Raw genomic sequence first — 13042 nt, forward strand, 5'->3', positions numbered from 1 at the left:
TACACCTGCTTTACTGAACAGTACTGCAGTAGTGACGAGCATGGCTGGGGACAGGTTGAGAGGCGGGCACAGGAGGGGATGAACAATGTGAGGGAGAGGAGGAAATACATTGGGAAAGAGGGGGAGATGCATGAGGCAGATGGAAAATGTAGAGGGGTGATAGGCAGCTGGAAAAGAAAGATGGGTGAGATGGACAGAGATTGGAAGAGGAGGACATGGTCAGAATGGATGGGAAAGCAAGATATGGTTAGAGACAAGGGCTGGAGGAGGTGAACAAATAGAGGGGGGAAGGAGATGAAGAGACAGAGAGAATGAGGACGAGAAGATAGACACAGGTGCCAGGATGAGGTGGACGGACAGAGGGAGGCAGAGATGGAAACAGAGCGGAATAGGAGGAGGAGGAGGAGTGTTCAATGTATGTGTCAAATGCATATGCAGGTAAAGTCACACAGAAAAGGCTAGTTATTAAATATTTTCCCAGTCAGTAATAACACAACAATAATAATAACTTTAACAATGGTCATACTGGTTGGGGCACACAGTCATGATTGTGACAAAATGATGGATGTGAGCCCTACAACCAGTTAAACAGTCTGACTCTCGAAAATTTATGAAGCTAGGGTCACTTACTAGTAGTGCGAGATATGGTCTACGTGATCTGAGTCACTATAGTTTCCAGATGTATTTGATGGTGGGATTGTTGTTCTAACAGAAGGAGAGTTTGAATCACTCTTTCGTTAAAAAATTGTCCAATGCTTCACACGAAGTAGGTTCCAGAGCAGGCTTTCCTAACACTGCCCCAAGGGAACGCACAGGAACGCACAAGTACATGTAAGTGTGCTTGAAGGCAAGTGAAGGTAGTATGTGCGACACGCCACGGTGTTCTGCGTATGTCAACCTGAAAGAGCGGTAGATGTCAAAGAAATCAGTGGTGTAGAAAAGACGTCAGGTTTATTTTGAGGAAGAGACAAAAGACAGACGAGCACGGGTCGGTGCGTCAGGGCCGGCGCGGCGTGGGCCGGTGCTGCGAGGGCGGGCGGCTGCGCGGCGCCAGCTGCAGGCGCGTGCACTGCAGCGCCAGCTGCGCGTCCACGGCCGTGGCCGGCGACACGGGCGCCGCCTCGCCGTCGCCGTCGCCGTCGCTGCCGCTGCAGCTGCACTGGCTGCGCAGGCACAGGCTGCAGTCCACCTCGCTGCCGCTGCTGCTGCTGCCGCTGCTGCTGTTCTCTCCGTGCTCCCTGCCCCCCGCCTGTCACACACCCCCAAACAACACGCTTATGTCTACCTCACAGTCCATTAACATTTCACATTTTGTGCTCTGTTAATTCACAATCTATCAGTGAAAGAATCACTCCCATAGTATAAACTTGTGGTTTCCAACCTGGGGTTAACTACCCCCTGAGGAGTAAAATCAAATTTTCTGAAGAACAAAAACTAAACGATTCGATTCTGTTTCAGTCACGAAACTAAATTAATTTCAAAAGATCATTGTTTTTATCACAATGTTGTAAGACTCTAACACTGGTTACATAAGTTATCAATAATTACTTTTTCTGAATTTGCAGCATTAATGCGGTGGAGGCTACGGAAGCCTGATATAGGCCACCCACTATGCATATATGTTGTGCTTCCTCCCCTACATCATTGATGATAAAAGAGGCACATATACGTAACAAATGCTAAATATCTCAAGAAAATTTCTTCTCCCACTTGTAGATAGTACTTTCGAAACAGATAAACGAATTAATTGACAGCACGACTCAGCAGTAACAATATAAGGGCTACTGTAGTGTTGTACACATTACTACGAATATTATTGCTATTATTATTATTATTATTAATGAGTGTGGTTACGCACGCATGAAGTCTTCCAATTTCCGCCAGTTCCGAAGTAAAAACTGTAGCAACCAAGTGATTTACTAACAATGAGTATAGTGGACACATTTTAACTTGATTGATTTTACCGGGGGGTTCTAGGCGCTCCAGTCTGGAACCGTGCGACCACTACGGTCGCAGGTTCGAATCCTGCCTCGGGCATGAATGTGTGTGATGTCCTTAGGCTAGTTAGGTTTACGCAGTTCTAAGTTCTAGGGGACTGATGACCTCAGATGTTAAGTCCCATAGTGCTCAGAACCATTTGAACCATTTTTGATTGATTTCAAATGGGGTTGGAGCGTGAAGGTCTAGCAAGTACACCAATGGAGAGGAGTAATTCAGGAGGAAAAGTATGCTTTATGACAAGCATCTGCCCTCACTATGGATAGTTAGCTTTTCTTATCTAAGAAGGAGTCGTGAGTAACACTTGTGATGCATCAAGAACTCCCAGAGCATTCATTCTAAAAGGCACACGCACAAACTAAAAAAAAAAAAAAAACACACATTGCATGTTGTACCAGCATACAGCGAGACCTTCAGAGGCGGTGGTCCAGATTGTTGCACACAGTGGTGTACCTCTAATACCCAGTAGCACGCCCTCTTGCATTGATGCATGCCTGTGTACATCGTGGCATACTACCCACAAGGTCATCAACGCATTGTTGGTCCAGATTGTCCCACTCCTCAACGGTGATTCGGCGTAGATCCCTCAGAGTGGTTGGTGGGTCACGTCGTATATAAACAGTTTTTTTTTCAATCTATCCCAGGCATGTTCGACAGGGTTCATATCTGGAGCATATGCTGGCCACTCTAGTCGAGCGAAGTCGTTATCCTGAAGGAAGTCATTCACAAGGTGTGGACGATGGGGCCGCGAATTGTCGTCCATGAAGATGAGTACCTCGCCAATATGCTGCCGATATGGTTGCACTATCAGTCGGAAGATGGCATTCACGTATCGTACAGCCGTTACGACGCCTTCCATGACCACCAGCGGTGTACGTCGGTCGCACATAATGCCACCACAAAACAGCAGGGAACCTCCACCTTGCTGTACTCTTTGGACAGTGTGTCTAAAGCGTTCAAGCTGATCGGGTTGCCTCCAAACACGTCTCCCTTGTTGAGAGCCCTTCCTGGCACAAAGTAACAATGTGGACGCGATCGAACCACTGACCGTCTAGGCATGGTTGAACTATAGACAACACGAGGCATGTACCTCCTTTCCTGGTGGAACGACTGAAACTGTTCTTCTTTCGGAGCCCCTCCGTTTAATAGGCGCTGCTCATGCATGGTTGTTAAGATCTTTGGGCGGGTTTAGTGACATCTCTGAACAGTCAAAGGGACTGTGTCTGTGATAAAATATCCATATTCAACATTTATCTTGAGGAGTTTTAGGAACCGGGGTGATACAAAACATTTTTGATGTGTCTAGGTGCTCAACTTGGTTATAATGTGGGATAAGGGGCGGGAAGGGGAGCAATAGACGGCAGGGGGGAGGGGGATATTAGCTAATGTCTAATTACATTAAGTGGAAATGGTCTAAGAAAGGTTGGAACCACTGTTATAAACTGTGTGATCGTTTCATTCTGATCATATTTTCTGTGACTTATCTGGCCACACCCAGCCTTTTTAAGAGGGCGTGCTGACAAGGAATGCCTCCGAATTTTTTATGAAAAAACTCTTAAAGAAGAAGAAGAAGTAGAGGGGTTTTGGGTCTTCAGCGCCCGTTCAGTAACATAGTGAGACGGGTGTCAAGAAAAATCCCAGAACAGGAATATAAAACGAAACAGAAGACATGGGTAACAATCATTGAAAACATGTGCTCACCCACACCAAAGCGTGAGATGAAGCAGAGCGTCAGCAGTAAAACATGGACAACACAGGAAGAAAATGACAGAGAGAGCGGAAAAAAGGGGAGGAGTCAGCCACTCTGCAATACACTCTTAAAGCTTTTTTGAATAAAACAAACGTTATTAATATTCCACATCTTTACTATCCATGTCCCCATATTTACAGCCCTCTGCCGCTACAGAATTCCGAACCGTAGCGGGTAACATGGACGTGTGTAACACAACTATGCCGATGCGTCAGAAACAGTGTGTTGTAAATGAGTTTCGAATTCGAAGAGGGTGTCCACACATGAAGCACCCTCTCCTTCAGCATGACAATGCCAGACTACACACGAACGCTGCCACGTCTGAAACAATCCGACGCCTTGGGTTCACTGTCATCGAACGTCATCCATACAGTCTCGGTTTCATCCGATTTTCATCTGTTTCCAGAACTTAAAGAATACCTTCGAGGACTTCATTTTGATAGAGATGAAGCGTTGAAGGTGGAGGTAAGGTTGTGCCTCCATCGACAAAGCCAAATACTATACAGTGATGATATCAACAAACTGGTCTCTCGTTGGGAGCAATTGCTCGTCGGCGAAGCAGTTACGTTCAGAAATAAATATGTGTACATGAAGAATAAAGATGTATAATGTTAATAACCTTTGCTTTATTTACGAGGGTCAGTCCATAAGTCATAGCAACTATGGTAAACCTTGCGAACATTTGCCATCACCGTAATCACAGTAAATTCATTCGAAGGCGAGCGGAAAATGTTACTGATACCAACCGACCAATTGCCACCGCATGCGAGGATGGCTCGGTATCGGCACCTGAAACATTCAGGGCGAGGTTTTTCGTGCTACAATATGTATTATCGACCACCCACCCTACTCACCAGTCCCCAAACCACACGATTTCAACCTCCTTCCACAACTGAGGAAACCATTATGTTGGAGAGGCTTTACAAACAGGGTGAATGGCTTACGGCATTTCGGCGACAGATGGCACACACTGATGGCATTCAGCGTCATTCCGCCTTCTTCGCCGTTGGAAACTGTGTGTGTATGCACTTGGGGACTATTCTGAAGCAAAGAAATTGATTTTAATTCATTTTGTTCCATATGTACTGGTGCACAATCAATTTACACAGACATCTAATGCGTGTGTTTCATCAACACAGTTATACGACCTCCTGTGTAGCAACCCTATTTTACGTTGGTATTCAGGTACACACTGACGTATCAGTTAAATGCACTTCGTGGAATTCTCATGTTGTCGCATTATCGCAAGATATACCATAGTTGCCATGACATACGGAATGACTCTCGTAAAAGCTTTAGAGTTTTCACATAAAAAAAATTGAGGTATTACTTTTCAGCACGCTCTCGTACTTCGTGAACGGTTCAAAGATATTGAAACTTTTGTATCAACTGAGATATTTTTTATATGGAACAACATAATTTTTAATGACATTCGAATGCTCTCGAAACCACAACTACAGTGATATTTCAGTAATTAATGTTTACCACCCAACGTTTCGCGGAATAACTGAAAAGCAAGGGAGATCATAGTTTAATGTCCTGTCGAGATCGAGATGGCGACGGATCACAAGCTCGAAATGTTTCAAAAGTGGTGAAGAAGTCTATCGGGTCCTTTTCAAACGAACTACCAGAGCATCTGCACAGAGTGATTTAGGAAAATCACGGAAAACGTAGAGGGTTTCTGAGAAGTGATGGCCAGTATTCAGGGATAAAACGGAAACAATCATTCGAAACAAAAAAGTGAAGTAAACGAGGGCTCTAAAACGCATACTTTATGAGCTGTGAGCAATTCTTGATCTTCGACACTGTGAAACAAATCTCTTTTACTGCAGGTTATCTTATACCTTGAGAGCTATGAGCACTTGTTCATCTTCGCTACTTTGAAATACAGCTCTTCTAATGAACAAATGCTCATAGCTTTTAAAGTAAGCATTTTAGAGAACATGTTTACCGGACATTTTTTTCTTGTTTTGCTCCATACGACCACTTCCAAAAATATGGAAAGCAAAGAGCCTGCAGTATAAGAGATTGGTTTTATAGTATCGAAGATCAAGAATTGCTCACAGCTCTTAAAGGATGCGTTTTGGAGCCCTTGTTTGCTTGATATTTTTGTTTTGAATGATCATTCCTGTTATATCTCTGAATATCTACCTTCATTCTGAATCAGCCTGTGTATCTAGATGGCCCGGAGCGAATTTGAATCATTGTCCTGCCAAATACGAGTCCATTGAGCAAACCACTGTGCTACCTCGCTCTATCAAAAAATTCAAGAAATAAAGTAGTTGAAAAGGAAGGCTACTGGAGCCGCCTATTGCAGTGTTAACTGCGTCAAGTGATGATCTTCCGTACCAAATACCGCCATCATTATATAGAAAAAAGAAATTCCTATGTAACCAAGATAAAATGTATTTCCTCTTGGCCCTACTCTACACGACATGGATACGACTCTTGTAAAAGGAACGAAGTGCTAACTTCTAGTGCAACAGGAGGGGCTTAGGAAAACTATTTCAAATGTTTGACCATAATTATGTTTAAGTGACTATCTTTTGTGGTAAGCAGGAAACAGTCGAAGATTCGATACAGCGTCGGAGCCTGGAATGAGTGAACCACTTGGCGGCGTTTAAATCGCAATATCCGATCCCGGACGCATTACCCTTTAATTTTAGCGCATATATTAGAAACTCTAGAAACATTCGAACACGAACGTTAATATGTGTTACATTACTGTTCTCGTCTTTTCGAGACATTTATAATGCCGTGCAAAGATATATGATTCCACTGAAAAATGAGCTTCGCTATCTCGATTGATACAAAAGTTTAGAGCATAATCCATATAACTGCATACTAAATTCATCGAATAACCCATTTCGATTTCATGAACCGTTTTCGAAATGGAAGAGGTGCGAGTTTTATGTCATTTATCGTTCCTAGCCACTTTTATGTCATTTATCGTTCCTAGCCAGCGAACCTTTCTTGTGCCCTCGTGGCAGAGCCATGTTGAACAGAGAAGTTGGAATCCATTCCCCACTTGGACAGGCCATTTTTCAGGAAAGACATATGGGTGACTATCGCGCTGGCTGGCTGTAATTACGTAGTCAGCTAATACCATGGCTACAATATTAATGAATCTCAATTGAAATCGGTTAACTCATGCAGATAGCAGGGTGTAACAATACGTACCATGCAATAAAATGGAATATTAAACAGTGAGAACTGAAGAGGAAGCCTAAGCAAAGAATTATTTGCTTAACTAAGTGAAAAAACATAAAATTACTGGCAGACACTGTACTGGCAGCATTCTGCCTGTTGAACTCAATTCGAGAAAGCGTTCGGAATGGAGCTACACTTAAGAGACGGTCGAGTGCGACCACGGAACAAGGCTGTCCGAGTCGAAGCGTGAAAATCGTGTTCTCATCGCGTTTCCATGTTGGGAGCAGTCATTTACTAATAATGGGAGACAATGCTTGAAATCACGCAGTGTATTCAGCACCTCCGTTGAAGCTCTCCAATAGGTCAAACAAACAACGGACCATACTTTCTGACCTTCTTGTATACGTTCAATATCCCCTACCAGGCTAATTTGGTATCGGTCCTACACACTTCAGCACTATTCTTGGATGGGTAGCTCGAGCGTTTTGTAAGTAGCCGCCTACGTAGCCTGATCTCACTTTCCAATATCGAACAAATAAATCGAAGTCTGTCACTTACTATACCTACGATTGATCCTATGTAATCGTTCCATTTATATCTCTTCCAGTCACGTGCTCTATCTACGACTGATACTATTTAATAGTTTCATTTATATTCCTACGTATTGTTACACCCTGCTATCTGCATGAGTTAACCGATTTCAGTTGTGATTCATTAATATTGTAGCCATGGTATACAATATTTTCTTCGTTCTGCATCCTGGTCTTTGCACCACTTTGAAACACTATCAAGATCTGGCTGATTATCTGTGTAGTATTTTCAGGCAGTACTTCATTTGAATAACATTTTCGAAAGAAAAAATAAAGATTAAATGAGACCAGTAACCTGATCAGCGTCAACCTACTGGTAATGCACGTGAACATGTGTTTTCACAAATAGACCCCTGTGGTACAAGTCCAGTAAATACTTACCACAGCAGCAGTAGCAGTCTTCAGCTACAGTTACGTATTGTTATCTACATGGTCCAGTCACATTAATGTGACCACCTCCTACGTTGTACGCCAACGTACAGTAACCACTCCCGGACGGCAAGTGGCAGAACTAGCAGCGGGTGATAAATAAAGCGTGTCAAGGGGGTGGGGGGAACAGTGCAGGCATTGTCGTAATGCAGAAACAGAGTGATTTATCTTACGTCGAAAGCCGGCCGCTGTGACGGAGCTGTACTAGGCGCTTCAGTCTGGAGCCGCGCAGCTGCTACGGTCGCAGGGCTCGATTCCTGCATCGGTCATGGATGTGTGTGATGTCCTTAGGTTAGTTAGCTTTAAGTAGTTCTAAGTCTAGGGGACTGATGACCTCTGATGTTACGTCCCATAGTGCTTAGAGCCGTTTGAACCGTTTTTTTACGTCGAAAAGGACATGATCATTGGCTTTCGTGCCACGGGTGGAAGTGTTTCCGAAACGGCTAAGTTTGTAAACTGATCGCGCATACCGTGGATGGCAAAACGGTGCTATCCACAACCGATGCCGAGACAACAGTGATGCACCACAGGTCATACATGACAGGGGTGAACGACAGCTGTAGAGATGTGTGCGGGCGACTAGACGTGGAACTGTTCAGTAAATGACTGTCCAGATGAACCAAGGGCCTACGAGCTGTGTCTCCCCTATGACTGTTCAGGTAATGTTTCTGCGTATGGGCTTCGGCACAAGGCGCATGGTTCATGCACCCGTGCGCACCGCTCTCCATTGACGACGAAGATGGGAATTTCCATGCCATTACCGTAACTGGACGTCCACTGACTGGCGGCAGTTGGCCTTTCCACATGAACCACGTTTTGGCCATTGGCCATTGGCGTGTACGACGTGAAACGCCGGAAATAAAACACCAGGCAACAATCGTCAGAATGGGCCAGGCCGGATGGCATTTCCTGGGCGAGCTCGTCATTATGTAAGGCAGCATGCATCAACACAAATATGCATCTATCTTTGGGACCACGTTCACACCTAAATGCTGTTTGTGTTTGCTCGGCACGATGGCATCTATTAGCAGGACAACGCAACATATCACACGCTTCGCAGCGTACGTATGGGGTTCGACGAGCATAAAGATGAGTTTACCGTACTTCCCTGGCCACCAAACTCCCCGGATTTAAACCCAATCTAGAATCTGTGGGACCACCTCAATCTCACAATTTACGCCATGGATCCTTAGTCGAGAAATCTAGCGCAGCTGGCCATGACGCTGGAGTCGAAATGGCTGCACATCCCTGTCGGTACCTTCCAGAAGTTCAGTGACTCTCTTTCTTCATGTTTCACAGCAGTCCCGCACTGAAAAAAGTGATTATTCCTGATGGAGGAAGAAATTTTCACCGCCGGTGTGTGGCGAGTAATCATCTGGTATGGGATGCCGAAAGGTTCGTGATTAGCAGACTCTGCACCAATATCCTGGATTAAATTTAAATCTTCTCCACAGTGTCTAGTGAAGTAAGGGCATGTGACACTTGACAATGATCCGTCCGCCGGATGGGAAGGTTAAGCCCGGTGGTCTACCTGTTGTTATTCGAGAGACGTAGGCTACGTGCCGACAACAGGTTTCGTCCTCTTTCTTCTTCCATCACACAAACACACAAAACCAGTACAGTGATCTCCCAACAGATACACTTAACATTACTCCCACAGGTTGCAAGGACAGATGTCATTGTGCAGAAAGGGTCTCGCAGCCAGTCAAGTCATACTGGATGTCCAAGCCAATCATCACGTACCATAATCAATCAATAACCAATCACTACTGTTGTTATTACTATTTATATACCTAACAGTATAATTATCAGTTCTTAGGTAAACTATGAAGTAAAAGGTACTGTAGGCCTGAAACTCTGGCCTTGTATAACAGAGACCATGAAGACCCTAACCTAATTTCGTTAAATTAATTAATTAATTATACATTGCCGGATGAACCGTCAATTTCAATTTTCAGCAGTGGAGTATGGACTGTCACTCTGCCAATTGTCATTCAGAGAAAATGGAAAGAATTATGTCGAGAATAATAATACGAGGCCTCCGTTTTTATGTTTGTACGTACTCGTAGAATACGTCTGACCTCTGACAACTACAGCAACCTCTAAACATAAGCTCAGCTCAAAACGTAGCATACCTTTGTCGTTACTAATATATATGCAGTCGTCATTTATTTTCTTTCCTCTTTCCGCGCATCTGTTCAACAAGTGTTGCCTCTACGCCACGTAAACCTAGATGGTTTATATGGAATGACTTTCAATTTCCGTCGCGAATTTTCTTAAATGACATCAGTAGTTTCAAGAAGAGATCCTTCCAACACTTATTTCAATTTTAGAAACAAGATAAGCCATATCAAGCGACGTCTGGGAAGTAGAGAGCCTGTGGAAGACTGCCGAATACGAACGAGTTGGTGCGTCGTCATGGTCAAGGGAGAATTAGTTGTCATTCGATAGTTTTTGCGTTGTATTGCAAATTTCTTGGACCGCCATTTGTGAAAGATGGCGTTGTAATGATGGTTGACTAACCCTCAGTTAAAATTCTAAATTCACAGTTCAACTATACTAGGTATCACTTTGACACTGGATGAGACTGTTGTGCATTTTTTGGCGGGAAGAACCCTTGCCAAACCCCTTCTCATTACTAGACTTGTTTCAGTGTCGTAGCCGTGAATCCATCACTCGCTTCTTGTTATGGTCCTTTCCATGAATGTTTTATCATCATCGGCTTGTTCAAATATTTCCCTGCCAACATTCAGTCGATGTTCCTCCTAGCCTTCTGTCACCAAATTAAGAGCAAAATTTGCTCCACGACTGTTCAGTTTTTCCACTCTAATCTCACGAAGCGAACCAATAAACATTGCTATATGTTCTGTGAGACGCATAAATGGTTGGCGCATAGTAAGCCTTTGTTTCTTGAATGTGACCACCACTAGTTGGAGTTAAAAACCTTTCTACTCGAGAGATCTATTCAAATGATTGATGACCGCTTTTCAATCACTGGAAACATTCAGAACATTGTGTTTGATCTAGTGCATCATCTCAGTAAGATGCGTAAAGGTTTTCCCATTTTTAGGCAAATTTCATCTGTAATCGTTGCTTTAGAACATCCGAAATTGCGAAAGTCAGGTGTTGTGGAAGTTGCAAACTATATGGAAAATGGATAGAAGGGGTGAAAACAGCGGGAGGGTGGGGTCAGCTTCTGGGAAAAAGTAGCTGAGGGCCATTGCGAGCGAAAAGTCATACAATCGATAGCAATCGAACCACAACTACAGGAGTGTTATTAGTGTGTTAGACAAATGAGCCGAACGGTGTTGGGGTAGTAAGACTCAATGTCGTTATTTCTTCTACCAATAGCGAGTTTCAAAATTTAATAGGAAGATTTAGTTATTATTTTTTTGTTTATTAGTTTTATTACCACACTACTACGAGGAGAGCGGTGGTCCCCAAATCTCATTATTAATTGTCCGACTTCTGTCTGTTAGTGAAAAGTCAATTATACAGAGGTATTTGAAGCTAAACATTTTTCCGTGTAAAGCTTTATGAAAACTAAAGATACGTTGTATAACTTAATTAGTGTGAAGTAAAACCCCTTTGTTATGACACATATCAGTTACTTTCATTGCTTGACCATAACTACTCTCAAATTGAGAAATAACGATGAGACGTTAAACGCTATAAGTCTATGACGGCGTCACGTATACTGTATTGCAGATCTCTGTTCTGTGTAACTGCCGGAAATGTCTAGTAATGAAAACAGGGAACTAAATTCAGATAAGATTATTATAGTAAAGTGGTAGGTGAAAACAGTCCAGTTTCTGACCACGAGAAGACTAGAATGCTGTTCGCATTGGGCGGGTGTTTTCTAAGGATAAAAGTGAGTGAGCATTAATTAAGGAACTCAGTTTTCAATACATATAAGAAAATGCTTTTATGTATAACCCTAAGTACTTAAAGTATCAAACGCCATAAGGACAAAGCACACATAATTAAGATAACCACTTATTCAGTATCCAACCAAATTCTCTTTATCTACACCTCTGACAATTTAAAAGACTTAAACATAATAAAAACGTGGTTAACACAAATATATCTAGTAACTGAATATCCATAATCAAAGGATGTTTATGCATAATAGTGAAAATTTAGAGGTGTGTACACAATAAAGAACATTTTACATGTAGTTAACATAATTAGTTATTCTGTATCCATAACAAATTACACCTTACGTACAATACCAGCTGGGTAGAAAAGAGCAAAATCATAGTCGCAATGTAGATTACGTGATTGCATGTTAAATATGGAAAGCGCTAATGGTTAAGGGGAGAATGTATGTCCTATGAGGCCAATGTAAAATTATCGAATTTTGTGACCCTTTATTTTGGAAACTTTCGAAGACACCAACTTACAACTTTCCATAATTAGTGAACGCACCTTTCTAGATACTCTGAACTAGAATTATTACTAAAATTGTATTGTGTTGCATTTTATCTTTTTATTTTCAACCGATCAATTTTTTGATAGAATTTTGTAAATAAATGAGCATAAAAACAAAACAACTCACTATATTTTAATTATTCTAGTTTCATATGTGTTGAATCTCACACTTGGCATGCTGTGAAAACTTCAAGTCTCTACCATCAGTACTTTATTGGGAAAACGGGTCATTTACTGCAAAAATGTAGTTCACAGATATTGAGGTTTAAAACTTTTTTATTACAAATTATTATACAGACTTCCATTTCTTCGTGTTTTATGTACTATAATTGCCCTGGCCCATAGTCTGTGACTTCTTCAGTGTCGCAACAGCCCAGTGCTTGCCCCTCCTTTTCTTTCTTGCTTCTTTTATCATTTGTTGAGCAGCTATCTCTGCTTCACATACACGAAGCTCATCGAGTTCCCTATGTCTTTTAGCTGTGTTCTGTCTAAATATTACCCATAGCTTCCCCAGAACCTTAAGTCTTTCACTATTTCCTACCATTAAATGTTATTACAGCATCCGACACTGCTAACTTTAGAGTCATAAGGCTAACAAATAAACTTTTAGGCACATGGCACCACACAACATTGTTGAAGGACCCATTCACATTTTGGGTCTTCCCATGCAAACACTTCTTTAGTGGCTAAGGAC

At 42.5% G+C, this 13042-nt stretch overlaps 1 protein-coding gene across 1 annotated transcript in view; it reads right to left on the reverse strand.

Moving 5' to 3' along the window:
* Nucleotides 1-932: 932 nt before the first annotated feature.
* Nucleotides 933-13042, reverse strand: part of LOC126267766 (uncharacterized) — a 292038-nt gene continuing 279928 nt past the window's right edge. The window contains exon 9 of the mRNA XM_049973070.1: nt 933-1249. Coding sequence (XP_049829027.1) covers nt 998-1249 — 252 coding nt within the window. The 3' untranslated portion in view covers nt 933-997. The remainder of the gene's footprint in view (nt 1250-13042) is intronic.

Source organism: Schistocerca gregaria, chromosome 4 (genome assembly GCF_023897955.1).
Source record: "Schistocerca gregaria isolate iqSchGreg1 chromosome 4, iqSchGreg1.2, whole genome shotgun sequence".
Taxonomy (NCBI): domain Eukaryota; kingdom Metazoa; phylum Arthropoda; class Insecta; order Orthoptera; family Acrididae; genus Schistocerca; species Schistocerca gregaria.